Source organism: Phacochoerus africanus, chromosome 2, assembly GCF_016906955.1.
Source record: "Phacochoerus africanus isolate WHEZ1 chromosome 2, ROS_Pafr_v1, whole genome shotgun sequence".
NCBI lineage: Eukaryota > Metazoa > Chordata > Mammalia > Artiodactyla > Suidae > Phacochoerus > Phacochoerus africanus.
Window position 1 is genome coordinate 31,127,518 of NC_062545.1, and position 27,895 is coordinate 31,155,412.

The 27,895-nt window shown below is 38.6% G+C and overlaps 1 protein-coding gene across 1 annotated transcript in view; it reads left to right on the forward strand.

Annotated features, from left to right (window-relative positions):
- Positions 1 to 27,470, forward strand: part of STX7 (syntaxin 7) — a 52,747-nt gene extending 25,277 nt beyond the window's left edge. The window contains exons 3-10 of the mRNA XM_047758512.1: positions 10,440 to 10,509; positions 12,446 to 12,539; positions 16,044 to 16,181; positions 16,919 to 16,971; positions 17,769 to 17,865; positions 18,717 to 18,789; positions 22,919 to 23,001; positions 26,124 to 27,470. Of these exons, the coding sequence (XP_047614468.1) occupies positions 10,440 to 10,509; positions 12,446 to 12,539; positions 16,044 to 16,181; positions 16,919 to 16,971; positions 17,769 to 17,865; positions 18,717 to 18,789; positions 22,919 to 23,001; positions 26,124 to 26,216 (701 nt within the window). The 3' untranslated portion in view covers positions 26,217 to 27,470. The remainder of the gene's footprint in view (positions 1 to 10,439; positions 10,510 to 12,445; positions 12,540 to 16,043; positions 16,182 to 16,918; positions 16,972 to 17,768; positions 17,866 to 18,716; positions 18,790 to 22,918; positions 23,002 to 26,123) is intronic.
- The last annotated feature ends 425 nt before the right edge of the window (positions 27,471 to 27,895 follow it).

Genomic DNA, 27,895 nt, shown 5'->3' on the forward strand with positions numbered 1-27,895 from the left:
AAGGACTGCATCACCACTGCCAAGTCCACTGTGTAACCTGCTTACACAGATCACCCGCAGGGGGCCATGTCCTCCTTTGGGCCTCTCTCTGTTGCTCCTGATTCTAGACTCTCAGAACAGGGCAGCTCATCAGGGCCACAGGATAAGATATTAGGACGAACATCTTTGCTAAGACAAAGCTTGCAGTGTACTGGCCATCTTAGAAAAGGCACTGTTTACATACAGTTTTCAAATAACTTGTTTTTGTAGTTTGTTCATTTTTAAGAACCATACCTTCAGATTTAACCCTCTATTAATCTACAGTAGCTTTAAAATGCCATACATTTCTACTTTGTTAGCCTGTATCTCTTTCTCCCTTTAAGTATCTGGCCAGAAAACCATTGAGAAATTCAAAATTAAATGTGTTTTAAATGGGAGATCTGCAGGTGTTTGGGGAGGAGAGCATAGTAGGTCAGTGGGCTTGGCCCGGCAGCTGCAGGCTCCACCATGAGCTTCTCAACTCCAGACTCATCCTTCAGAAGATCCTTCATCTTCCTGCCACCGATCTCGTCTCCACCATTCACATCAATTCTTTTACCCACAAAGAGAAGCTCCCTGTTCAGGTCACAAGACCGAGCATGAGATAGAGACCATATTGGGAAAAAGCTCGTAATTATTTTAGTAGCTTTTTGTCAGATCCTGTAAGGAGTCCTTCCACTTGTGATGTGCTTTTTAGAATTATGATAATTTTCATGGTTTTTCTTTTTTTTGTCCCCTTCTTTTTTTTTTTTTTTTTGCTTTTTAGGGCTGCGCTCGCAGCACATGGAACTTCCCAGGCTAGGGGTTGAATTGAAGCAACAGCTGGTGGCCTATACCACAGCCACAGCAATGTGGGATCTGAGCCTCGTCTGCCACCTACACCATGGCTCATGGCAACACTGGATCCTTAACCCACTGAGCGAGACCAGGAATTGAACCCGCATCCACGTGGATCTCCTAGTCGGGTTTGTTAACCTCTGAGCCACGAAGGGAAATTCCTTTTTTCTTGATATAAGAGTTAGACCAAGTTCACTTTTTTTTTTCCTTAGAACCTTTTTGTGTTGATACTTATTTTCAACCAGCTATATAGATACTTTCTCTCGATATGTTATCATATGCACCTTGTACTATATATTTGAGCTCTGCCTAATGACTCTAACTCTGATTATAGCAGACTTAGCATCTTGTGTTGTTATAGAGATCTGTGCCATTTAAAAAATGCTTTTATATACGCAATCTCCAAACTACCCTTTAAAACAGGTAGATGGTTTGATTGATGAGGAAGGAGTTTAGTCTAAAACAGAATTTGTTTCTGTGAATATTTGGTTGGGTTTATTCCCACTTTAGTTTCAATTATATCACTTGCATGTAACTACCAGATGTGTGTCACTGTCGGTCAGAGTGGACTCTTCCCTCCTAATTATGGGTTACAACTATCTTGTGTCAGTTGACATTTATCCCTATCTCTACCCTTCTCATCACTGTGTCAGAGGTTATGAAGTTTCACCACCCTCCTGCAACATGGTTCATATTAGTTAGGATATGTTAATAAGAATATTCTTGTTGTCCATTTCTGACTTTCAGAGAAAAACATAAACCACTTCATATTGTTCGCTCTCATTTTTCAAACTTTTTCTTCTACAAGGTACTTACATACATTATCCTCAGTTGAAGTTCATGATTACTGAGGAAGAGGTGATTTTCTCTCTGCTTAACTGGTGAGGTGTTTATAGCTTGGAGAGATGAAGTCAGTTGCCCAAGGTCAGCAGCCAGGAAGTGAGATCAGGTTTCCAAATCAGGCTGTCTGGCTCCCAGACTGGTCAGTCTTAAACTACTTCTTCCTCAGCGTGGCGAGGGCAACACTGAGTCAGAACCTCGAGACCACTTTGCCAAGGGTTTTAATAACCATTGTTTTTTCTATGATTGACAGTTACAACTCTGGGTTATTTTGGGTTGAGCAACAGGTATTTTGTGCTAAAAGAGCAGGTAGCTGTATTCTTTCCTCCCTCATTTGGAGACATTTCTGTGAAGGTGATCTGTGTACTCGTTAGGGTTGACCCAGGGTGCCCCCAGAGCCCAGCCACCCTCACTGGTCAGACAGCGTCCTGTCCTCCCTGTTCCCCAGGAGATTCTCACAAGTGGTAACGTTACATAGCCGGTAATACCAACTGCTGCCTACAGTTTAATGGCAAAAAAAATACCCTTCCTTATGAACGGTTTTTCTTACCTCATCCACTAGATGGCAGCAGACCCACTTGGAACAAAATGGGTGTTTGGTACCTGAGGATATATAATAAAGAGCTGAAAGGGGGAAAATTTGGGTTTTAAAGAAATATAATGCACCTTGTCATGCAACGTGTAATATTCTTTAAAAATCACTTCTCTAGAAGTAATGGTGCAAATAGTTGCAGATTGTGGATAATGGAGAATTAATTTGTTCATTGTATTCTTAGTAGAGGCGCATCTTGATGCAATCCTATCTCAGTGTATTAGGTGAATTTTTCTTCAAGGGACTGTTTATGGCTATGCAAAAAAAATTGTTCCTTAATTTTCATGTTTCAAGAGGGTTTTTTTTCTTTAAAGTTGAACACATGCCAATTAAAAATGACTGACTTCCATAAATTCACGATACCCCAGGCTAGGTAATGAAGTGAACCCAGTAGACATGACTTGGAAGAAACTAGGAATGATTATCAGTTTTTCCAGATCACCATCATATCTGTTAGCCACCTAGAAACTTCTTTTTTGTCTCCCTCTCTCTACACTATTTGTTGTTGTTGTTGTTGTTGTTGTTGTTGTTGTTGTTGTTGTTGTTGTTGTTGTTGCTATTTCTTGGGCCGCTCCCGCGGCATATGGAGGTTCCCAGGCTAGGGGTTGAATCGGAGCTGTAGCCACCGGCCTACGCCAGAGCCACAGCAACGCGGGATCCGAGCCGTGTCTGCAACCTACACCACAGCTTATGGCAACGCCGGATCGTTAACCCACTGAGCAAGGGCAGGGACTGAACCCGCAACCTCATGGTTCCTAGTTGGATTCGTTAACCACTGCGCCACGACAGGAACTCCTCTACACTATTTTTTATTAAACTTTTTTTTTTTTTAATGGCCACACCTATGGCATATAGAAGTTCCCAGGCCAGGGATTGAACCCACGCCTCCATAGCGACCTAAGTTGTTGCAGTCAGATTCTTAACCCACTGTGCCATGGTGGGAACTCCTGTTAAACCTTTTTAAACAAGGACAACTTGAGTATGGCGAAAGATCCTCTGAGCCACTATCCCAAAACTAGGAGGTAGTAAAAAAACTGGAGGGTAATGAAATAAAAAATGGAATGTGCCTACTTTTCTTAATTCTCCTTTTTTATATGCCTTATTTTTTATAAATACATACCGCTTCTTACATGATTTGATCTTTCAAATGCTCGTTTATGGTTCAGTTTTTAAAATGTTTGTTGAGTGTCAACAATATGGTGGGTTCTAGAGGTACAATAAGGTTCTTGCTTTTAAGGAGTTTACCCTTGTGGTTGGAGAGACCAGTAGATAATCTGATCATTTCAAGTTATGTCTAAACCTGGTATTAGAGATTTGAATCTCCAGAATAAAGTGTCTTCTGTCTTACACTTTAAAGACAATGCAAATGCCAGCTCTGTTAAGGCTTTTTGGATTGTCCTCCAATAGAACAGCTGTATTGTAGGTCCTCGTTTGAAACATTTTTATAGGATTTATTGCTTCTATTTCCACTTAGGGTTTATATGATGTACTTTTTTTCCCTCCCTTTTTCTAGATTATATACTGCTTGAGTATGGGAGGCTTTGTCTCACATTTGTGTTTATGAAAAACATAGCACTCATTGATTAAGTGTATTGGGCAAAACATAATGGTTGTGTTTCTAAGAAACTTCAGTTTATGAGATACTGTGTTATTAAAATTATTGTTTCAGAGTGAAAAGAAGGTTGTCAGCTACAGCATTTGACTTATAAGGAAGTTTAGTGTTCATAAAACCTAAATGGCAGTAAGTAAGTCTTTTTTGAGTCCACCTAGCTCGTTTGGTGAGTCTGGCCTTTCTTTTTGTGATTGTTGCCTGGACTGTCATTATCAGTCATCTTGTATTACTTATAATGGGAGTAAGCAAAGCTTAGAATAGTTTTGTTACATTAACAACAAGTTTTTTTTTCCTAAGACTGGTTCTGTAATGACACTTCCCAGTGGACAGGGTAGTATAACCAAAAATATCCCAATGTAGCAAGAATTTTAAGCATCAGTTGGCCAAAATAAATGTCCATTATAGTTATCCCTTTTGTTTTCTATAATGAACATAGTCTTTTTTTTTTTTTTTTTCATACTAAAGCTTGAAAAAATTAGAAGCCCCTGTCTTACATGGTGCTACTATCACTCTTACAACCTGAATTCCTCTCCCATTTCCACACATGGGCAGAACCAAAGCCTGTTTATTTCCTGCATCTGGTGCCAGGTCTAGTGGCCGATTTCCAGACCATTCCTCTTCTGATTCAGCAGGATTGCATCATTGTGTTCCTTCACCTGTGCACCAGAGTGTAAGTGTAACCCCTAACAACATACCCTGTATAAAACAGAGGAGGCTACAGATAGGGAAGGAGACAAATAGTTAAAAATATCTTAAGTATATACATTTCAGAGCAAGGAAGAAAATATTGACAGGTGTTACAGTGTGCCGTTGCTGTACCACTGGAAACAGGGCTGCAGTGTGTATTAATCCCTTTCTCCTTTAGTAGCGATTCCATGTTCCTTTTACCTGCTTTTAAGGCTTCAGCTGTAGAGTAGCCCAGACTCTCCAACCTGGGTCCTCGCAGCTCCTGCTCACATGTTAGATCACACTGACTTATGATTGAAGGTGGTGGTGGTGGCAGGTTCCCCGCAGCTCATTTCCAAGATTTGTTTACACTTCTCCCTCTCACTTCGCTGCAGGCCTGCCTTTCCTTGCCCTTAACGATGACGTGCTGCCACCTGGCCCCAAGCAGCCAGATGGATCCTCAGCTTCTCCTCAGGTGGAGGTGTGGTGACATTCCTTACTTGGATATTGTCTCCATGTCACCTCGAGGAGTGGAAGAAAGTTTGCAATAGGTAATTAGGTGTAAATGGAATATATATATATTTCTCAGTATCTTCACCCCTTAGTTCCTAAATCTGAATTTTCTTTCTGGCTGTGGGTGAAGCAGAAAGAACATGGAGTGGTTGTTCTCTTGAGAGCATAAAGATCCTGTAGGCTTGCACTTTAACTTCCCACAATACTGTCTCTCAAGGTGACCTCATAATTGGATCTCCAGAAAGCCATTAAACACTCTGGAAGTCCAGTAGCTTCCAGACCAAGAAATAGTGGCATACTGGCAGACTAAGGAATCCCATTGTCCTCGGAAGATGTGTTTGTTTTGTTTTTGTTTTTGTTTTTCTCTGTAAATTGAATTAGAAGCACTGGTGTGTAGAATAGCATGATTGTGACTACTATATGGATTAAGAAGCTGGCAGAATCATGGGGGAGGGCAGTAGAGGAAGCATAACAAAATCCGTTTTACTGCTATTTCAGTGAACATAAAATTCTTCCTGCACCAAGATGGAAGGAGCCAGGCGATTGGCTCACACCCCCAAGAATGGTGCCACATAGGTACATGGCCTTCTCAGTGAACGTGTACTCTGAGGAAGTCTGAGAAAGAGGAAATCCATGTTGGTGAGCTGTTACGTGGCTTTTATTCCTAAACCATTGCTGGCTTATTGTTCCATTGAACAAAGCGGTAGAAGTTAGGGTGAGGAGCAAGCTGACTAACATACATAAAAGAAAATCTAGAAGAAGTACCAACAAAATAACACCTAATACATAGCAGGCAGTGCAGGTCACTGGGTTACCTAGTCTACCACTGTGTACTTTTTTATCCAAGGCAAGACTAGAGCTCTTCCTCGAAAGGATAACATTGGTTTGCCAAAGAGAACTTAATTTTGCTCCAGGGTTCTAAGAGACTCCGTGGTTGTTTTCCTTAGTGGGACTTGCCACTAGTTTTATACAGAATCCTGAAATTGCACAGGCACTTGAGTTAGCATTGGACCAGCCACATTATTAAAGCCAAATTGTAGAATTGCTTGTACTACTACTTAACCTAGCTGGATAGCCTTTTCTATTGGGGAGTTGATGTGAGAGCTGGCAACCTTTGGGGGCATTCAGTAATGGGCTGGTGCCACTTAAAAAGTCTCACTAAGCATTGTTTCCCCATTTGTATTTGAGATTGCACAGAAAAGCAGTTTGTCCTTTACTTTGCGGGAGCATGCTCATGACCCATGCAGGTTAATGGACCAAGATCTTCACTGAGGAAGCAGGGCCCTGTATTTTCATGGAATTTATCTTATGTCTGCTGGCATACTTCTGTTCTTCCAAGGCACCTAAAAGTACATCTTGCTTCTTGCTTTTCAGATCCTAAAAGCACATGTGAGCAGTGTGTTGGGCTAGTGTAATGTCCTGCAGCAGGAGATGGTCAGTAACCTTGACAGCTAACTTGTAGTACAGAGATAAAGAGTGTATATAACCTGAAGATAAGACTGTGAATTATGGGAGTTCCCATCGTGGCGCAGTGGTTAACGAATCCGACTAGGAATCATGAGGTTGCGGGTTCGGTCCCTGTCCTTGCTCAGTGGGTTAAACGATCTGGCGTTGCCATGAGCTGCGGTGTAGGTTGAAAACAAACAAAAAAAAAGACTGTGAATTATGAAGGCTCGCTGCCATCCTATCCAGTTGAAAGCAAACTCCTTCTCTTGTTTTCTATTTTTTTTTGGAAGGAACAAAACGTATTTACTGTTATCAGCAGGTTTATACAAGGTACCAGAGATTGTGATGATCTGTTCTAGTAAATAGATCCCATTTTGAGGAGCATTGCAGTTGGGGTCACCATTTGAACATGCTTCTGCTAGCCGTCGAAACTGTTTGCCTTCTGCATCTTCCAGACAGGCCAAGTCAGCGGAAATAGGAAAGATGTCACCTATCAGCTTGTCAGGTCTTTGGTGGTGGTGCCGAGCAGTGCACAATAGGTGTTGCTCCTGGTTTTCCTGTTCCGTTGGAGGACAGAGCTCTCAGGGGCTTCCAGGTAGCTCTTCCTTCATGTAGGAGCCCTTACTCAGGGAGAAGGGATGAAAACGGGGGGGCGGGGGGGGGTTGCTGAGTGTATCTATTTACAAAAAAAGAGGAAGAATAACCACTCAATGGATTTAGGTTCCCGCTGGGCCTATTCGAAGCATGTCTTCTTAATTCTTTATGATGTCTCAACAGTTTTATCTAGTGTTCATACATTAAAGTTAATTGTCTTTTCCAGGATAGATACATTTTTTTCAGTCTTGTGTTGGTACTCATTTTTTCAGTGAATATTATTAAAATTCCTGTTTCTAGTCAATTTTTGTACTGGCTTGTCTGATCTTTTCTCAGTTATTTCTGACTTTTTATACATTATGGATATTGCACCTTTCTTATCTATGTTTTTGCCTTTTTCTGAAGGCTTTTGATTGTAATTATATAATCATCTGTTTATTTTTCTAAATTTTTACCAGTCTGAGTTTTCAGATACTTGAGAAATGATTATCAGTGAAGTTGAGTATCTCATATGTTTATTTGCTTGTTATAAATTTTAAGATTATATCTTTTACCCATTTTTCATTGGGTTATTTTTGTATTTCCAATTTGTAGGAGTTTTTTCTATGTTGGAGAAGGCTCATCACATGCTGCAGATATTTTTTCCATGTAAACACACCTACACATTATATATATATGGAATTTAGATCCATATTTTTTACACAGCATTTAAAATTTGTGTGTATGTTTTATCAGTTTGTCATATTTTCTTCATGGTTTTTAATTTGTTTCATACTTGGATAATATTTTACATGTCATGCCAAGATCATAAATATAATGGTGTAATAAATACTCTTATAGTTTTATATAGTAGTTTAATAGTTTCAATTGCTAATATTTAAATTAATAATTTATCACAGATTTATTTCGCTACATGAAATTGATAGAGTTCTCTACTTAAACACTCACATGGTTAGTCAGCTTTCTTGGTGTCATTTATTATACATTATTTTTTTCTTACTTAATATGGCTTTTTTTTGGGGGGGGTCGCACCCATGGCATATGGAAGTTCCCAGGCTAGGGGTCCAGTTGGAGCTGTAGCCGCTGGCCTACACCACTGCCACAGCAACACCAGGTCCGAGCCGTGTCTGCAGTCTACACCACAGTTCACAGCAGCACCAGGCTCGTTAACTCACTGAGCGAAGCCAGGGATTGAACCTGAATCCTCATGGATACTAGTCAGATTCATTACCGCTGAGCCACAACAGGAACTCCCAATGTGACCTTTTTAAAAGATAGGAATCCTCTAGAGATATGATAAATGCCTGCCTCTATCCTATGGAGGCCTACACTGCAGTTTGTCTTATCAACACAGTTTTTAAAATAAAAGCTTAAACCCCTATAACATGGCCCAAGAATATCTGTTAAGGTTGAGAAGGAAGTATATAACTAATTGCAAGCAGCCATGTTAGTTAAAACCAGCAAATGAAATTTCTCCACCTCACAAAAGAAAAAAAAGCTATTACCAAAAAAAAAAAGAAAAGAAAAAGAAAAAAGCTAAAAGAAATTCCTTTGTAACTAGCTGAATGGTTAACAGTTGCTGTATGCTATATAATTCCTCTCTGTTATTTATATTTTTCATCTCAGACTTAAAAGCAGTGTTCATTACATCATCCTCAGTGAACAAAAGTTATCCTGTGTTTTGGAATACAGTCATTCCCTTGATCTCATAAATAAATAGTGACTATTTAAAAGCATTTAAGCTATATAAATAAACTGCTTATTTTAAATGAAAAGAGTGGGTGGGTTGGATCGCTCTCTCTCTTTTTTTTTTGTTTTGTTCTTGGAAATGGGAAAGTTCTTTACTTTGAGCTGGATCTTCAACTTATTTCTACTTGATATTTTATTTGTGTACATAAATACATAAAACTAGGACCTCCCTTTTGTGAAGAAGTTATTATTTTTTGTTAATTGCAGACTTCTAGGTGGTGAGTTAGCGTGAACTTTAAATATTTTAATCCTACAGAAAAGTAAAAGTATAGTACAGTGAACCTATTATATACTCTTTACCTGGGTTCACCAGTTGTTGATATTTTTCAACGTTTGTTTAATCTTTCTCCAAATTCAAATGTCAAATTCAGATTCAATTTTCTCCAACCCAGTTTTTTCAACATTTTTTTTTATAGATTTACACCCACCCCCATTCAGAATCCAGTCAAAAATCATACATTGGCTTTTGAGCGTTTTAGTATTTTGTGTTTTTTAGTTCTTTAATTTAGAAAGCTCTCCTGCTTTCATTTTTTTCTTTTGTGATGTTGACATTTTAAAAAGTCCAGGCCATTTGTTTTGTAGCTTATCCCATAATCTAGATTGGTCTGATTTCTCTCCCATGATTAGAATTTGGGTTAAATATTTTGGCAGGAAGAATACACAGGTTGTATCATGGCTTGCTTGCTTGCTTGCTTTTTTCTCTTTTTAGGGCTGCACCCACGGCATATGGAGGTTCCCAGGCTAGGAGTTGAATTGGAGCTGTAGCTGCCAGCCTATACCACAGCCACAGCAATGCCAGATCCAAGCCGTGTTGGAACCTACACCGCAGCTCACGGGCAATGCCGGATGCTTAACGCCCTGAACAAGGCCAGGAATTGAACCTGTGTCCTCATGGATGCTAGTCAGATTCATTTCTGCTGAGCCACGACGGGGAACTCCATATTGTGGCCTTCTTATTGCATCATGCCAAGCGGCTCATAATGCTAGTTTGTACCATTGGTGGTGCTAAATTTGATTGTTCATTTTAAGCAACAAGTTTATCTTTGATAGACTTAACTCAAAGTAATCACATCTGTGTGGTGATCATTTGAGGTCTTGTGAATATCCCTGTGGTTTTAGCATCCTTTGATCCTTGTTTGAAGCACTTACTAAATAGATAATTGAAAAATAATTTTTCCAATTTCGTTATTCTTCCTTCATTTATTGACTATAATCCACTCACTTTATATCCCAATGAATTATATGATTGTAACAATTATTTTCCTCACAGTTTTTATGCCAGTAAAGTTACATGTGCCATTGTACTAAATGTTCTGATGGGAAAGAAGATATTTTTGGACCATAATTGCAGTTTCACATGTTAAGGTACCCACACAAGCCTCTTGAAAATTAACCCATTGTCACTAATTAGATTTGAATAAACCATTTTTTTTCTCAGCCAATATTTTCTATATTTATCTCTGTTTTTTGGTCTTTTTAAAACTGTCCTATTGGTTATATCACTTCCTAACTTAATTTCTATTTTCCTAGCATTTATAACAATGATTTTACATTTATTTTTTGTCATGATAGCCGTGGAAATACAAAGGACTCTGAATCAACTTGGAACACCTCAAGATACACCTGAATTGAGGCAACAGCTGTAAGTATTTAAACAGCAAAAAGAAAATAAAGAGGGAAAACCACCTACTGTTATGTTCCTTTTATAGTGTGTAGTGTTATAGTTATTGGCAAAAGCAATAGAAAACTGATAAGGTTTTTCTGCTGCCTTATGTATACTAAGCTTTTATATAGGTTTTATCCTGTCCAGAGTAGGCAGATGTTTTTCTTTAAGATCTGGCTTCCTCTATAAAAGCAGAACTTCTTTAGTTGCCTCATACATTTTAATAGGTTTTTTTTTTTTTTTTTAAAAATGGTACTCTAAAGCTTCTCTATTTGTGTGATTTACTGCCCATAGCTAGCAATGCCTGCAGCGACCACATTTTTATTTGATTTAGATCCATTACATAGCCAATATGAACTATGCCCCTAAAAGCTTGTATTTATATATTTGAATTTCAGAAAATATTAGCCTTTTTTTAAAATGATGAAGTTATATAGTACATATTTCAGTAAATTAGTACACTGTTAAAACAGCAATAATACTTGGTGTTACAGATTTTATAGAGTGTTTTTACACGTTTTCTCATCTGAACCTTACAAAATTGGAAGAAGTGAAATCAAAAGAACTACTTCCACTTTGCTTTTATGTCTGTAGGGGGGTTGATATTTGCTCAACATGATCCTGAACCTGAATCTTAAATCTTAGTTAAGCATTTTAGAGCTACAGATTCAAATAACATATATGTAATAAGTGATATGCCAAACATTAGCTGTAGAAGGAAAAATCGCAAAGTGGAAGAAATTAAAAGATAGGTAATAGTAACTCATAATTTAATTTGTATGAGGTATACTTTGAAGAATTTATAATCATGCTAATTTATATTGCATTTTTCTGCAGCAGATAGATATTGTGCCGTTAAAAATGCCCCCCAATTTAAATAATAAACCCTTTTTACAAGTCTAATAGAACATAAACTATAATTCTTAATAGTTAACCATATTTCGCTAAGGTTACTAGTGGGGATTTTGAATATGTAGATAGCATTAAAGTCTTCTTGGTAGAATTTTAATTATATTACTTTTTTTAAGATTTCAAAAGACATATTAAAGATGGGGCAGATGGTAAATATGTATAAATATTTTTACAATTTATTTTATCAGTCAAATACAGATTCTGTACTAAAACATACTCTTACATAGTATCTCATTATTTTAAGTGATCCTAAGTGTGACCAGTATGTATTTAAAATGAGAGAGGATATATATGATAGATACTAATGTTGTGACTTGTAAAGCATCACGTTAATACAGGCCTCGTTTTTTAGCGTCACATTCTTTGGTTAGAGAACGTGTTAGGGATCTTTTGACTTTATAAACTAGTTGGCAAGAGAGGGAGATTGATAAAATGTACCCCTCTTATGTGTTCCATTCTTTTTACAGAGAAATGCTATTGTTTTTTCCACAGCAAACTTAAAGAGTAGTACATTTGTGCTATTACTTATTACCGCTTCCATTTTTTTTTTGAAGTATCTGTTGGATAAAATTGTTCAGTTAGAGAAATAGGAGAGGCTGGCCATTCCCTAAGACCTGGGAACTGAGCAAGGTTTAAAGCAAGAAATCCTCTTTACTTATTCAGCTGACTTCCCAATTGTGGGGTGCACATAGAAGGCTCCCACAGCCCCCAGATTGCAAGCATCAGACATCTCACAATCTCCCATTGGCTTGAATCATCTTCCTTTCTAAATGGCTGTTGGTATTTATTTCTCAGAGCTTGGTTACCCCTGTTGCGTGTGTGGGTAAAAAAACTTTTGTGTAATATTTGCTCAGTATTGAAGATTTTATTTTAATGGAGAAAATTTGGAGCCAGTCTATTAAAAACGTGATTTTTCTAAAACTATTCAACCGCAGTTGAATCAAGCAGCAAAGTTGTGCTGTGAACAAGTTCCTTGGCCGTAATGTGTGTTTTCTCACTTTAGGCAACAGAAGCAGCAGTATACGAACCAACTTGCCAAAGAAACAGACAAGTACATTAAAGAATTTGGATCTCTGCCCACTACCCCCAGTGAACAGGTATGAAGCTTTAAGACTCATTGTTGATGTATTGAGTGTGGAAGAAATCAAATGCATAGTAGGATCTTTGGACTGTTGTGCTAGAAAGGAAATGAGGGGGAAAAAATCTATTAGAGATTAGTTCACAGAACACAAAACTATATTTAATTGCCCAGATAGTATCTTGTGGTTCAATAAAGCAAAAATTATTTTCATGCTGTTGCTCTGATCCATAATTAAGTGAGTGCTCAGAAAATTCTTTCGGAGTAATTGTTTCCTGGCCTTCTAAGCCTGACTTCATGCAACGTGCACACTCATTCGAGATGCGAGGTTTCCTAGGGCCATACGCATTTATTACCCTGCTAACTGAGGGGAAGTTATTACTTAGGTGAGTCCAAGGTTTGATATTAATTTAAAAAAAGAGAGAGAGAAGGAATTACTCTAAAATAAAATCATGACCCAGTTTTTAGGATGAAGACTTAACAGTGAGAAAACTAGCATTATGAGTCTTTGGCTCAGGGTGAATATGCACAGTATTTGAACTTATTGTCAGATGTTATTGAGAATTAATCAGTAAGGCCCTATGGTAGGAGAGTGAGTGAAATTAAATTTTCAGAATTAAATAAAGAGCCAACAACTTTTGCACATGCTGTAGAATTTCACAGCTTGATACTATCAGGTGTTTTTTGTTTTTTGTTTTTGTTTTTATATTATCACTCAAATAAATTTATCACATCTGTAGTTGTATAATGATCATAACAATCTAATTTCACAGGATTTCCATCAAACAGCCCGAGAACCTCTCCCCACCCCCCAAACTGTCTCCTCCAGAGACCATAAGTTTTTCAGTGTCTGTGAGTCAGCATCTGTTCTGCAAAGAAATTCAGTCTGTCCTTTTTTCAAATTCCACATGTCAGTGAAAGCATTTGATGTTGGTGTCTCATTGTATGGCTGACTTCACTTAGCATGATAGTTTCCAGGTCCATCCATGTTGCTAAAAATGCCAGTATTTCATTCTTTTTAATGGCTGAGTAATATTCCATTGTGTGTATGTACCCCATCTTCTGGATCCACTCCTCTGTTGATGGACATTTAGGTTGTTTCCACGTTTTGGCTATTGTAAGTAATGCTGCAATGAACATCAGAATACATGTGTCCTTGCGAGTCGTGGTTTTCTCTGGCTAGCTGCCCAGGAGTGGGTTTGCTGGATCAAATGGTAGTTCTATTTTTAGTTTTCTGAGGAATCTCCATACTGTTTTCCACTGTGGTTGCACCAATTTACAATCGCACCAACAGTGTAATAGGGTTCCTTTTTCTCCACACTCTCCCCAGCTCTTATTGTTTGCAGACTTTTTGATGATGGCCATTCTGGCTGGTGTAAGGTGGTACCTCATAGTGGTTTTGATTTGTATTTCTCTAATAATGAGTGATGATGAACATCTTTTCATGTGTTTTTTGGCCATCTGTTATGTCTTCTTTGGAGAATTGTCTGTTTAGATCTTCTGCCCATTTTTTGATGGGGTTGTTTGCTTTTTTTTGGTATGGAGCTGCAGAAGTTGTTTATAAATTTTGGAGACTAATCCCTTGTCAGTCGATTCACTTGCAAAGATTTTCTCCCATTCTGTGGGTTGTCTTTTCGTTTTGTTTAGGGTTTCCTTTGCTGTGCAGAAACTTTTAAGTTTGATTAGGTCCCATTTGTTTATTTTTGTTTTTTTTGTCAATACTCTAAGAGGTGGATCTGAGAAGATGTTGCTGTCGTTTATGTCAGAGAGTGTTTGGCCTATGTTTTAAGAGTCTTATAGTGTCTGGTCTCATATCTAGGTCTTTAATCCATTTTGAGTTTATTTTTGTGTGTGGTGTTAGGGAGTGTTCTAATTTCATTCTTTTCCATGTGGCTGTTCAGTTTTCCCAGCACCACTTATTGAACAAGTTGTCCTTTCTCCATTGTATATTCTTGCCTCCTTTGTCATAGATTAGTTGACTGTAGGTGCGTGGGTTTAATTCTGGGCTTTCTGTCCTCTTCCACTGATGTATATGTCTGTCTTTGTGCCAATACCATACAGTTTTGATGATTATTGCTTTGTAGTATAGTCTGAACTCCAGGAACCTGATTCCTCCAGCTCCATTTTTCTTTTTCGGAATGTCTTTGGCTATTCTGGGTCTTTTGTGCTTCTAAACTTTAAAATATTTTGTTCAAGTTCTTTGAAAAATGTCCTTGGTAATTTGATAGGGATTGCATTGAATCTGTATATTGCCTTAGGTAGTATAGTCATTTTGATAATATTAACTCTTCTACAAGCATGGTATATATTTCCATCTATTTGTGTCATCTTTGATTTCTTTCATCAGTATCTTACAGTTTTCAGAGTACAGGTCTTTTGTCCCTTTAGGTAGGTTTACTCCTAGGTATTTGATTCTTTTGGATGTGATAGTAAACGAGATGGCATCCCTAATTTCTTTTTCTGCTCTTTCATTGTTAGTGTATAGAAATGCCATTGATTTCTGTGTATTAATTTTGTATCCTGCGACTTTGCCAAATTCATGGATGAGCTCTAACAGTTTTCTGGTAGAGTCTTTAGGATTCTCTAGGTATAGTATCATGTCATCTGCAAATAGGGATAGTTTTACTTCTTCCTTTCCAATTTGGATTCCTTTTATTTCTTTTACTTCTCTGATGCTCTGGCTAGGACTTCCAAAACTTTGTTGAAGAGTAGTGGCGAGAGTGGACATCTTGTCTTGTTCCTGATCTCAGCGGGAATTCTTTCAGCTTTTCACCATTGAGAATGATGTTTGCCATGGGTTTGTCATATATGGCCTTTATCATGTTGAGGTAGGTTTCCGCTATGCCCACTTTCTGAAGGGTTTTTATCAGAAATGGGTGTTGGATTTTGTCAAAGGCTTTTTCCGTGTCTATCGAGAGGATCATATGGTTTTTATTCTTCAGTTTGTTAGTGTGGTGTATCACACTGATGGATTTGCGGATATTGAAGAACCCTTGCATCCCTGGGATAAATCCCACTTGATCATGATGTACAATCTTTTTAATGTATTGTTGGATGCGGTCTGCTAGGATTTTGTTGAGGATTTTTAGCCTTGATGTTCATCAGTGAAATAGGCCTGTAGTTTTCTTTTTTTGAGGTATCTTTGTCTGGTTTTGGTATCAGGGTGATGGTGGCCTCATAGAATGAGTTTGGGAGTATCCCTTCCTCTGCAATGTTTTGAAATAGTTTCAGAAGGATAGGTGTTAGCTCTTGTCTAAATGTTTGATAGAATTCGCCTGTGAAGCCATCTGGACTTTTGTTTGTTGGAAGTTTTTTAATCACAGTTTCAATTTCCGTTCTTGTGATTGGTCCATTCATCTTTTCTATTTCATCTTGGTTTAGTCTTGAAAGTTTAGTCTGAAAATTAAATTTTCAGAATTAAATAAAGAGCCAACAACTTTTGCACATGCTATAGAATTTCACAGCTTGATTCTATCAGGTGTTTTTTGTTTTTTGTTTTTTTTTAAATCCCCCTTTCCTCTAGCGTCAAAGGAAAATACAGAAAGACCGCTTAGTGGCTGAATTCACAACATCACTGACAAACTTTCAGAAGGTGCAGAGGCAAGCTGCTGAGAAAGAGAAAGAATTTGTTGCTCGAGTAAGAGCCAGTTCCAGAGTTTCTGTAAGTATTTAAAATGGCATTGTAAAAAGGAACGCAGTATTCTCTAAAATACCTTAAGAGATTACATGGGTGTGTTTCTTGAGTCATAAAGACCTGTGAAAGTCTTAGAGATCAGTATTGAAATATTTAATTTCAGGTATTTCTGCTTAATTTTTAAGAAGTATGATAATGGTGTATTACTCTGGTTATTCTGTGTCAAACAAAAGATTACAGATTATGTAAAAATAAACATTTTGTCAGAAAAGATTAGGGGTCTGATCCTAATTTGAACATGAGGCTGTTACTTCGTGTTCATGCTGGTGTAGAGAAGTCTTTCCTCCTAGGTTATGTGAAGATGATGGACGTGAACAGAGTGAATATACATATAAATATTGAAAACATACACCTGGAGAAAATAAATGGAAGGATAAGTTAGAGTGGAATTCTAACTTAATCTAGTTATATATCTCCCCGGGAAACTATCACGAGTATATTGTTCCTTAATGTAGAGGTTCCAAGACTACTTTACATTTTAATCGAATAATAATTATTATTTAGCACTTGAGAATATTTAATGAATTCTTTCCTTATCAGGTTATGATATAATTTTGTTATTACATAAAGTAATTGACCTACAATATTAGAACAAGAACTCCCTTGTAGATATAAATCAGTTTGGATTATTATAAAATAAAATGTGAGTGGTGTGTGTTTTTCCTGTGCACCTTCTTAATCCATTCTGTTATTATATTATTTAGGGTGGTTTTCCTGAGGAGACCTCAAAAGAAAGAAATCTTGTATCCTGGGAAAGGTAAGAAGTATAAAACATGCAGATCAAAGGGTAATTTTTGAAATACATTTTCTTACATCATGGTTCCTGGGCAGAATTAAAGCTTTCAGTATATTATGCCATGACTATCCGAAGTTATTTATGAATAAAAAACAAATAATAAATTTGAAAAATTTTCAGAATAATTATTTATTATAAAATATGTAAACATAAAAATTTCCAATGTAGCAATACTTTTAAAATAATTATCCAAATAAACATTGACTTAATTATTATTTAATATAGATTATTCCCATGTGTGAGGATTAAGTCAACCAAGAAGAAATACTCACTTGCCAAATATAATAGCTTCCAAAAAGTTAAATAATAACTGAAAAATAATATCAGTGAAATGACAGATGAATAAAATTTGGTTAACATTTTTATCCTATTTTTAGAATTTAAATGAGTAATTTTATTTTTTATTTATTTATTTTTGCATTTTAGTGCCACACCCATGGCATATGGAGGTTCCCAGGCTAGGGGTCTAATTGGAGCTACAGCTGCCGGCCTACACCACAGCCACAGCAACTCCAGATCCAAGCCTTGTCTGCGACCTACACCACAGCTCACCGCAATGCCGGATCTTTAACCCACTGAGCAAGGCCAGGGATCGAATCCACAACCTCATGGTTCCTAGTCGGATTTGTACCATGACAGGAACTTATAATTTTATGTTTTTGAAGAAAAAAATTCAATATGTATTTCTTAAATAAGAAGAAAGCCCCATTGTTTTAACTGGTTCTTCTTTTTTACTTATTGTTTTGGTTTTTTAACAGCCAAACTCAGCCTCAAGTGCAAGTGCAGGATGAAGAAATTACAGAGGATGACCTTCGCCTTATTCATGAGCGAGAGTCTTCTATTAGGCAACTTGAAGTAAGCTTTATAAAGTTGGACTGCTGCTCTGTTCTTAGTGAGTTTGTCCTGAAAATGCTTAGATGATGCTAGGAGTGAGATCAAAAAAGATAACTAAAGAAATCCATCATTTTGGTGGCACTTTTTATATGAATTAGAATAATTTCTTTTTTTAAAAACTAGTGATTGCTTTAGAATTTCTCCTAGGATGAGAAAATATATTTCCTTCCACTCCAGCTTTTTTTTTTTTCTTTTTTAATTCTGTTAGGTCATCTGAAGGCTCCTGAGCGTTGAGAAAATATCAGTCTAGAGATAAATGTTTGCTTAAAGGGTCTGAATGGCTCCTGTGCCATATGATACACGTCACACCTGCATGAATAAGACTTTTTCCAAGGGCTTTAAAAAGTATTTTATTTCTTTTTAGTATGTGCAGGATATCAAAGAGGTCTAAAGGGTTCAGTAGCCATAGTTCTTAGAGAACTTTTTCCCTAGAAAATGGGCTAATAATAGCCTACCATTTATTGAGGGCTTCCATGCGCCAAGCACTGTGTGATAAATTCTTTATGTTAACTGTCTCTTTGAGTTGACATATATTCAGCAACCCACAGCCCTTCTCTATTAGATAGATCCTTCACTTCTGTCCCATGTCGCTTGATATTTTTAACATCACAATCTTATTTTAGAGAACTAGTTACTGTTATTCAAAGTCTGCTTACCTGGGATTGCTTATAGTAAAATAGTTTCTTGTGTGTTATTAAGTCTAGATGCATGCTCACCTGGGTATGAGTGGTGGCTTGGGTTTTTAAAAAATGTTCCCCTTTTGTGGATTGGAGACTGAATTTCTGATAACAAAGTGCACTTTTTTCTCTTAGGCTGATATTATGGATATTAATGAAATATTTAAAGACTTGGGGATGATGATTCATGAACAAGGAGATGTAATAGGTAAGCTCTGCTCATTATATTTCGTGAGGTGGAAGCAAGCTCCATGCAGTTTACCTGCCGCAGCTTCTCAAGCCGGAGGAACTCCTTCCTCTCTTCGGTCCTCCAACAGACAAAACATCATCCTTGGCAGTATCTAAGACACATCTTGTTTTTGGCTCCTACTGGTTGAAATGACCAGCTACATTTATTTAAGAAGTCCCAAATTTAATTAGGATCTGCTGCTGCTGAGATTATGGAAGGTGCTGTGTAGTAGCATTCTAGCTTGTTTCCAGGACCCTCTGGTTTCTGCCTTATCCCAGTTTAATTCTCATCACACCAAGGACTTTAGGGGAAACTTCTATTCATAATTGTCTGTGCTACCTGTCTTTTAGAATAGAGGGAATAGGAATAGGTGGCCATTTGCATGATCCTTTATCCTCATAGCTTTTTTGGTAGATTAATTTAGTAGTATTACTTAGATACTGAGAATTTTTTAATTAAAAAAAATCGGTGACTAAGACTTCTATTAAGTGTAATCATAATTCATTAAAGGTGTAGTTGTCAGCATTGATCAGGATTCTGATCACTTTTATTATTTTGAAATACAAAAATATTAGTGGGTATTGCTAAAGATAGATTTAATGTATTTTCTGAATTTTGGTTCAGTTAAAATACTTGGATCTACAGTTTCACGTAATTATTATCAGTCCAGTCTTACCCTCCTCTGTATCCCCAGTAGATCACAGGGTAAAATTTCCAAATCGTTCCATTCATCCAGTATGTATTTATAGAATGCCTGCTATATCAGGCATAATTCTAGACACTGGGGATTCAGTTAAAATTAAACGACATAAACAATCTTAAAATCTAGTTGGAGGTGAGAGACAATTTTAAAAAAAAGTAAGTAAAGGGTGATAAGTGTTACAAGGAAAATAAGGCCAGGTGGGGGATGGGACTCTGGGTGGTGGGGAATGTGCTGCTTTTCATAGGGGAGTCATATTAGGCCTCACTGATAGGTGACATAATAGTGAAGAATTCATGGAGGTAAGGGAGCAAGCAAGAGAACGTATGCCAGGCAGAGGAGACAGCAGGTACAAAGGCCCCTGGGCAGAAGCACACCTGTCACCTGAGGTGAATGGAATGAGCAGGGGGAGATGGAGACCATGTCAGAAGTCACAGGGGACAGCATCTTGTAGGACCCCGAGCATCATGAGGACTGTCGCTGTTACTAATAGAGGGGAAGCCACGAGAGCGTATGAGCAGAGGAGGGCTGTCATCTGACGTAGGCTTTAAGAGGCTCACTTTGCTGGGTCGAGAACAGACAGCAAAGGGACAACCAAAAACAAACCGCTTAAAAGGTTCCTGCAGAAATCCAGGTGAGCAGCTGTGTTGCCTTGGATCAGGATGGAAACAGTCAAGTGGTGAGAAGCAACAGGATTCTGGATATATATATATATATATTTTTTTTTGAATGTAGAGCCGAAAAGATCTACTGACTGTCTGATAGGGGTGTGAGAGAGTTAATTCAAGGTGACTCTAAGGTTTCGGCCCAGGTCACAATGGTGGTGCCATTTTCCAAGATGGGGAAATTTGTAGCTGGAGCAGGTTTAGGTGGATGTAAATCAGTAATTTTTGGATATAGTAAGGTTTGAGGTGCCAGTTGTCACCCAGGTGAAGGTAGAGAACACAGGATTTGGGGGTGACGCCTGGGAGTCACCTGCACATAGATGGTATTTAGAACTATGTGATTAGATGAGATCACTTAGGAAGAAAGTGTGGTGGAGAGGAGAGGAGGAGGAGGAGGAGGACGTGCAGATATTTAGAGCAGTCAGCACACTACATCCATCTCTTCACATGTTACCTTCAGCAGCTTCATGCAGCAGAGACATAGTTGACTATATATTTATGACAGATCATATGAAAGAACCAAGAAGCTTAAAATATTTACTATCTGGTACATAAAAAAGGGTTGTTGGTTCCTGATTTAGAGCCCAGAGAGCCAAGGGGGAACCATTAAACATAACTAAGAAAGACTAGTCGGTGATGCAGAAGAAAACCAAGTGAGTGTATTGTTTTGGAATGAAGTAGAAAAAGCATTTCAAGAGCGATGGCTAGTCAGCTGTTTCAGATGCTGCTGTTAGATGAAGTAAACTGAGAATTAAGAGTTGACTGTTGAGTTTAACAATATGTAGGGCCTAGGGGACCTCGGAGGAGAGCTGTGTTGGTGAAATGGCGTGGGAGAGAGCATGGTAAAGTAGGTTTAGGAGACACTGCGAGGAGGTGATGAGATGGCAAGTGTACACAATCCTTCCTGGGAATCAAGTGCGGTCATAGCTGCCAGTGGACGTGGAATAAATGAGAGGCTTTTGGGTTTGTTTTAAGATGGCAGCAGGAAGATTGATGGGAAAAAAGTGGGGATGATAGAGCAAGGTCTTTGAGTTAGTGACAAGAATGAGATAAAGGGCACCCAGGGAGGGGTTGGCTCTTGCTGGAGCTTGGCTGGATCCCCCCTAATCGTGGACCAGAAGTCTGAGTACAGATGTTGTGGCGTGTTGCCCTGGCAAGGGTCAGGGGAGCATGTGGAGATGTCTTCTGATTGTTCCTGCTGTCTCAGCGATCCAGAGATCGGAGTCCCTGTTGGAGAATGATGGTGTGCGAAGAGGCAGGAGAAGTTAGAGGACAGAGGAGAAAGGATGACTTGGTCTTTGAGGAACTGGGGGAGTGAGGCAGGCATGCTTTGCAGTCCAGAATTTAATGTGAAATAAGTCGGCACAGGTGATCCCTTTTTGCACTTAATGCTCAGCTGCTGTGTGGGACAGGTTAAGGTTTTGTCACATAAGTGTGATTAAGTAGGGACAAGGGGGATGAAGGTAAATACAAGAAAGCAGTGACACATGATTATCCATGGAGTCTAAGCTAGGGAAAGGGAGTGAGGACCTGAAGTGTGTGAGAGGTAGGGAAGAGTGGTGGGATCACTCAAGTCGGGGTCTCAGAAGGAGAGAGCTCTGAAGATAGCAGGTGGGGATCGGAGAGTGAGACCTGAATGGAGATTACGAAGAAGCTGCAGTAATCGGTAATGATGGGTTTGGGATGTGATCATGGAAGTAGGTGGCTGAGAAAGGGTCACAGGCAAAGTCTTTGAAAAACATGTGCTCAAGAAAATGAGAGAGAGTTCCCCTCGTGGTTCAGTGGTAACGAATCCTACTAGTATCCATGAGGATGCAGGTTCAGCCCCTGGCCTCGCTCAGTCGGTCAAGGATGTGGTGTTGCTGTGAGCTGTGGTGTAGGTCGAAGACGAGGCTCGGATCTGGCATTGCTGTGGCTGTGGAGGCCAGCAGCTACAGTTCTGATTCAACTCCTAGCCTGGGAACCTCTATATGCCACGTGGACAGACCTAAAAAGACAGGAAAAAAAAAGGGGGGAACTGAGAGGCCAAGGAATAGGAAGGTCAGCCATTGGATATTGAAATTGCCAAACATGTACTAGGAGGAGCAGTGAAGAGAACATCAGTGGTTCAGGGGCTAAAATATTCTGGAAGTGAGAAGAAAAGACATTGAGCTCTATGATGTCTGCAGCAAGAAGGGTTGGCTGAGTGGGACAGCATGAGTTATAGAACTGAAAGCTGCAGGGAGGAGGAGACGGTGGTCACCCATCCTGCGGATTGGCACCTGTTGCCCCCCCAGGTCAGAGGAGGGCGGAAAGGAAAACCGTCACCCCTCGAGAAGGCTGCAGGGCTCCTCAGGGAAGCTAGATCTCAGCACAGAGAACGTTGATGATGGCCACCAAGCAAATGATGGGTTTGGATTCTCTATATTTACTCTAAATGAAAATTCAGATGCCTGCGTGGTCCTGAGTTGGCCATCACAGAATGCAACTCTGTGACAGCACTTTGTGCAATAACCACGTAGAACTAGAGTATGTGGTAATGAAGATGATTAGGGTTTTTTCCTTCAAATTTTTATGTTTTGTTTGGATCACCTGAAAAATAGTATAGCTAAAAAGAAAAATATTCAACTTTGCCCGTATACCTAATAATAGTAACCTTTGACTACACATGTTTAATCTTACCTTAAATGAAATCTAGTGCTTTGTGCAGCTTTATTACTGGAGCATCAGCACCTGCTCAACAGTTGTGTGTTTTATTTTAAAGATAGCATAGAAGCCAATGTGGAAAGCTCAGAGGTGCACGTTCAGCAGGCGAACCAGCAGCTGTCAAGGGCAGCAGATTATCAGGTAATATTGACTATGCTAAATTGTCTCATAATTTCAGCATTTTAGTTGTGTCTGTCTCTCTGTAGGTGTGTGTGTGTGTGTGTGTGTGTGTAATCAAGTTCAAAGTGGCTATGTCAACTATAATAGAAAAAATAAAAATCTAAAAAAAAAAGTTTAAAGTAGCTGAAATGTTAATATTTAAAATCCCATGGAAGACAGGTCAGAAATATGCCCATCATTTTTTTTTTCACTTTAATATATATATATTTTTAAGGCTTTTTAGGACCGCACCCATGTAGCATATGGAGGTTCCCAGGCTAGGGGTCGAAGTGAAGCTGAGCCACCAGCCTACGCCAGAGCCACAGCAACATGGGATCTGAGCCACATCTGCAACCTACACCACAGCTCACGGCAACGCCAGATCCTTAACCCACTGAGTGAGGCCAGGGATCAAACCTGCAAACTCATTGTTCCAAGTCGGATTTGTTTCCTCTGCACCATGACGGGAACTCCACCCATCAGTTTAAAACTGGGTTTAGTCCGTCTATTCTTGGGGCCAAACCAGTCCTCTGACCCACAGGGATAGGAAGTTTAGTGTTTAGTGTTGAGGGGAGCAGTAGACAACTCCAGTCTTTTCTGACAGCTGCTGGTCTCCGCAGTCATTTTGACATTCCAACCCAGAAACCTCTTTGATTGCGATTCGTCTCCATTGACTATGTTCCCTTCTACCTTTTCTTTCTTTTATGTCACTGATACTCTGGACTAAAGAGGCAAAGATCCTTGTCCAAAAAGACCTCTTTAGGTCCTGTGGAAATTGTATTAGCTTGGAATGTTCTTGACCGTTAGGTGTTCTGTCAGCATTCAGCAGCGCCTCCACCAGGAATGAACTGATTTCTTGGGTGAATCACGTTAGTATAGGGAATCCATATGTCCTGAGTCATTATATAAATATGTATGGAGGACTACAAATATTAGGACCATTAATACTTTAATATTGATGTATCTTTTAATATGTAAATCTCTGTTGTTCAACAAAGATAAGGCCAGGCTCTTTGGGAACCCCCAAATACCATCCTAGTGTTTGATTTGCCTTTTTAAAGCTACCTTTTCTTGTTGTTGATAATTATTTTCTCAGAAACTTTTTATCTTATCAAATGTCTAAGATATTGTCACCATCCTAGGTGTTTTCAATTGCTTTTCACTGTTCTCACTAACCTTTGAAGTTCCTTTTAGTTTCAATGCCATTTTTTCCCGGGACAAATCAGTGCATATTTAGTGATATGTCAGGGATTGGGAAGCTACACAGAGGATGCTGAGTTGCAGGCAGTTGTCCTCAACGACAGATGATAAACTCATGTTTACCGTCTCTGTGTGAGATTCAGAATGGCAGCTCAGCAGAGTTAATGTCACCATGTCATATATTGTAGATAGTAGAACTTACACACACACACACAGTAATCTGTAAATGCCAACAGTCATAGCTGTTCAGACATAGTATTTAGCAGGATTCATCAGTGACTGGGCTTCCATGCAATTTCGTTTTCCTTTTGGATTTTGAGGGGAATGCAACTATATCCCCAAGTTTTACTTTTCCTCTTCCTGGTGGAAGGGAAAGCTTACAGCCACGCTGGGGGAAAGAAACACATTTTCCCAAGCTGTACCTCCAAGAGCCAGAGCTGCCCCCAGCCTTAACCCCAGGGGGCCTGGAGAGATGAGGAAAGAGCCCTGCAAGACAAGGGCTGGAAAGCCAGCAGCTCCCCGGGAGTCGCACTGGGCAGCCTTGGTATTAAATTTGTGCCTCTGCCAAATAAGGTGCTTTTCTACTGTTTGGGTGAACCATGAGCATAAAGGAAGGTGGTAAATGGTCTTATCACCACAGCAACCCAGCACCTCCCTGGAGGGCACCCTGGGCCAAAAAGATACATTAGTGGCACAGCTGTCATTTGTTGATGAAGGCACATCATACATGGGTCTGCGGTAACCAGGTGGAATCTGGGGAAAATATATGGGCATGATGAGACTGAAACTTGAACTGTGTTGAATATGTGAGAAGTACTCTGATGAAAAATTAATTAGAAAGCTATGTGGAATACTGAAAAGTACTCATGGTTTTCAGGATAATTTCAGAATCAGGAACTTAGCTTTTTTGTAAAATTTATGCTACTTCTGGTTGACACAAAGTAAATTTACAAATTTTTCTGCTTTATAAGAAAAAGGATTCCTGCATGTTGCTGTGAGATATACAAAAACTTTAGAGAAGTATAGAAATCTGCAGCTGGGCCAGGAGTGAAGAATGTAGCAAAACTCCTAACCTTTGTATTTTAAATGACTGGATTAGAATCTTTTTAGCTCTTTGCTTTTTATTTTTTACTTGTTATGTTGAGATTTTGAATGCAGTTTCCATTCATATTAAAGGATGGGAATGATTTGGGAAACTAAGAAGTCCACTTTAGGAAATATTGCCAAGCATTTCCCCTTGCTGATTGTCAGAAAACTCATTTTGAAGAACAGTATTTTGATAAAACTAATGGTTTTGAGCTGTTTTTCACATATAGGTAAATTCTGTCTATATTGCTTAAGTTAGTAATTTTTATTTCTCTGTGTCTTTTTAAAAATTAAGCCCAACCACATGCCTAGGAAGAAAGTTGAATAATTACGCCCTGAATTTATACCATTAGTTCAACAAGAATATTTTTTTCAAAATCATAGTATATGTATTGAAGGGATTTTCAAGAAGCAAACAAATACTGACAAAAATTTGAGGGCAAGGAGTTCCCATCGTGGTGTAGTGGAAGGGAATCTGACTAGGAACCATGAGGTTTCAGGTTCGACCCCTGGCCTCACTCAGTGGGTTAAGGGTTCCGCGTTGCCGTGAGCTGTGGTGTAGGTCACAGACGCAGCTCGGATCTGGCATTGTTGTGGCTCTGGCATAGGCTGGCGGCTACAGCTCTGATGAGACCCCTAGCCTCCATATGCTGCGGGTTCAGCCCTGAGAAGACAAAAAAAGACAAAAGACAAAAAAAAATTTTTTTTTGAGGGCAATAAATAACTTGATTTTATTCTAGAAAAGAGCTAAATGATTTGTCACTTACTATAGAGATACTCCACTACATCTGTAAACGTGTTTGTTTTTGCATCTGCAGCGCAAATCCAGAAAAACGCTGTGCATCATCATTTTTATCCTTGTTGTCGGAGTTGTAATTATCGGCTTCATAATATGGAGAGTGAAAAGCTAAGATTATAAAGGCGCACACTATTGCACTACACTATGTCAATTACGTAGGAAGACTCCGTTAATCATGGTGGGTTTTTATTATTATTTTAAAGCTGTTGCCTAAAGAGTGGTTCCTATACTTTGTTATTTTTATTTGGGGGAAGTTTTCTTTGAATTAAATCTGATATTTTCTAATACTGAAAGTTTTTCTAAATATCACTGCTGGCATAACTTTCATGCTTTCAGTCTAATAACTGTCAGGTTTTTGCCCACATCGTGTATGCCTTTCATTTATAATTTATTTATCCTGTTGATTTAGTTTTGGGACTTGGTAAACCTGAAGGTGTAGGTGTTCTCTGTGCATCTCTCTCTCTGTCACAGTGTAACATGCACCCACGTTTATATTACTTCAATTACAACTCTTCAGTTTAATTTTAATGTGGGCCAGCAGAGGAAATAGTCTCAATAACTTAAATAAATTAACATATATGTTTGTGGGAGTTGTTTCTTTCTGGTTCTTAGCAGCACAAATTGTCTATTTAACTTTTTTTGTTGTTGTTATTGTCTTAAGATCCTTGTTTATTCTGAAATCAAGGAGTAACTTGCTAGTATATCCCATAGTCCTGATGTGTATATAGTAAGCATTTGCTGTAGATTGCCTAGTAGAATACCCAGCATAGATTGTTTTTACATAGGCTTGTTTTAAGTCTGGCGTTCGTTTGCGGGGAATTGTGTAGTCACTGTAAATGTTTAATGTAATTTGGAGAAAGATTATGACAAATCAATACCTATTGTGTTAGAATTCTAAAGATCCCAGCTTGTTATTCTGCTGTGTATTTCCACAGCTATTATGATGGAAAATTACCTACCTTTCCTTACATCCTATAGAGTAATGGTTATGTTTGCATCCTTGGGTCACAATGACTTTGGGGAAGTAACTTTCCCACAGTTAATTGTTTTTGAGCATTTAACACAAAATTCTGTTTCCTTTGCGTACTGTTGTGTACCATCTTTCATTGGAAAAGGAGTTGGATGTTTGCCAGTTAACTCACTTGCCTTTTTTAATCAATGTTGTTTTAATGTACTAACCTGAATACTGTAAAGAAGATTATCTTAGTTTATAGTTTGTATTTTATAATGTTCTTATATCACAGTTTGATAGTGAAGGCAGTGTTTTACATGGCAAGCTATGAGACTTCAAATGGGAACAAATACAATATTAAGTAACTAAGTAAATTGTATCTTTGCAGCCAAAATAAAGATGATTTTAAAAGTGTATAGATCGTTTCATTTCTTGATAACTCCGCTTCCGTGGGGCTGGACGCTTACCTCACGCTTTAGCCACTCTGCTACTTGAAATCTCAACAAAGGAGATGGAACCACGTGGCCACCCTTCTGCATCTTGCTGGAGTACCACTGTACTCAAAAAGTTTTTACCTTGGTTTTCCTGAAAGGTTTTGCCACTAATAGATAGAATCTACTTTGCATGTCATCAAAACTCGACGTATTCCATAAATGAGACTGTAGAAAACTCTTTTGTGAGGGAATGATTTAGAAACTTTGACTTTGTGTTCACCAGAATCAGCTTGCTTTAGCGAACAGGATGGGTGATGCAAGGAAAAGAATTCATACAAATACCACTTGTTCTGAAGTCAGCGCAAGCCCATCAGGCCTGCTCCCGATGGATTTTCTTTGTAAGTG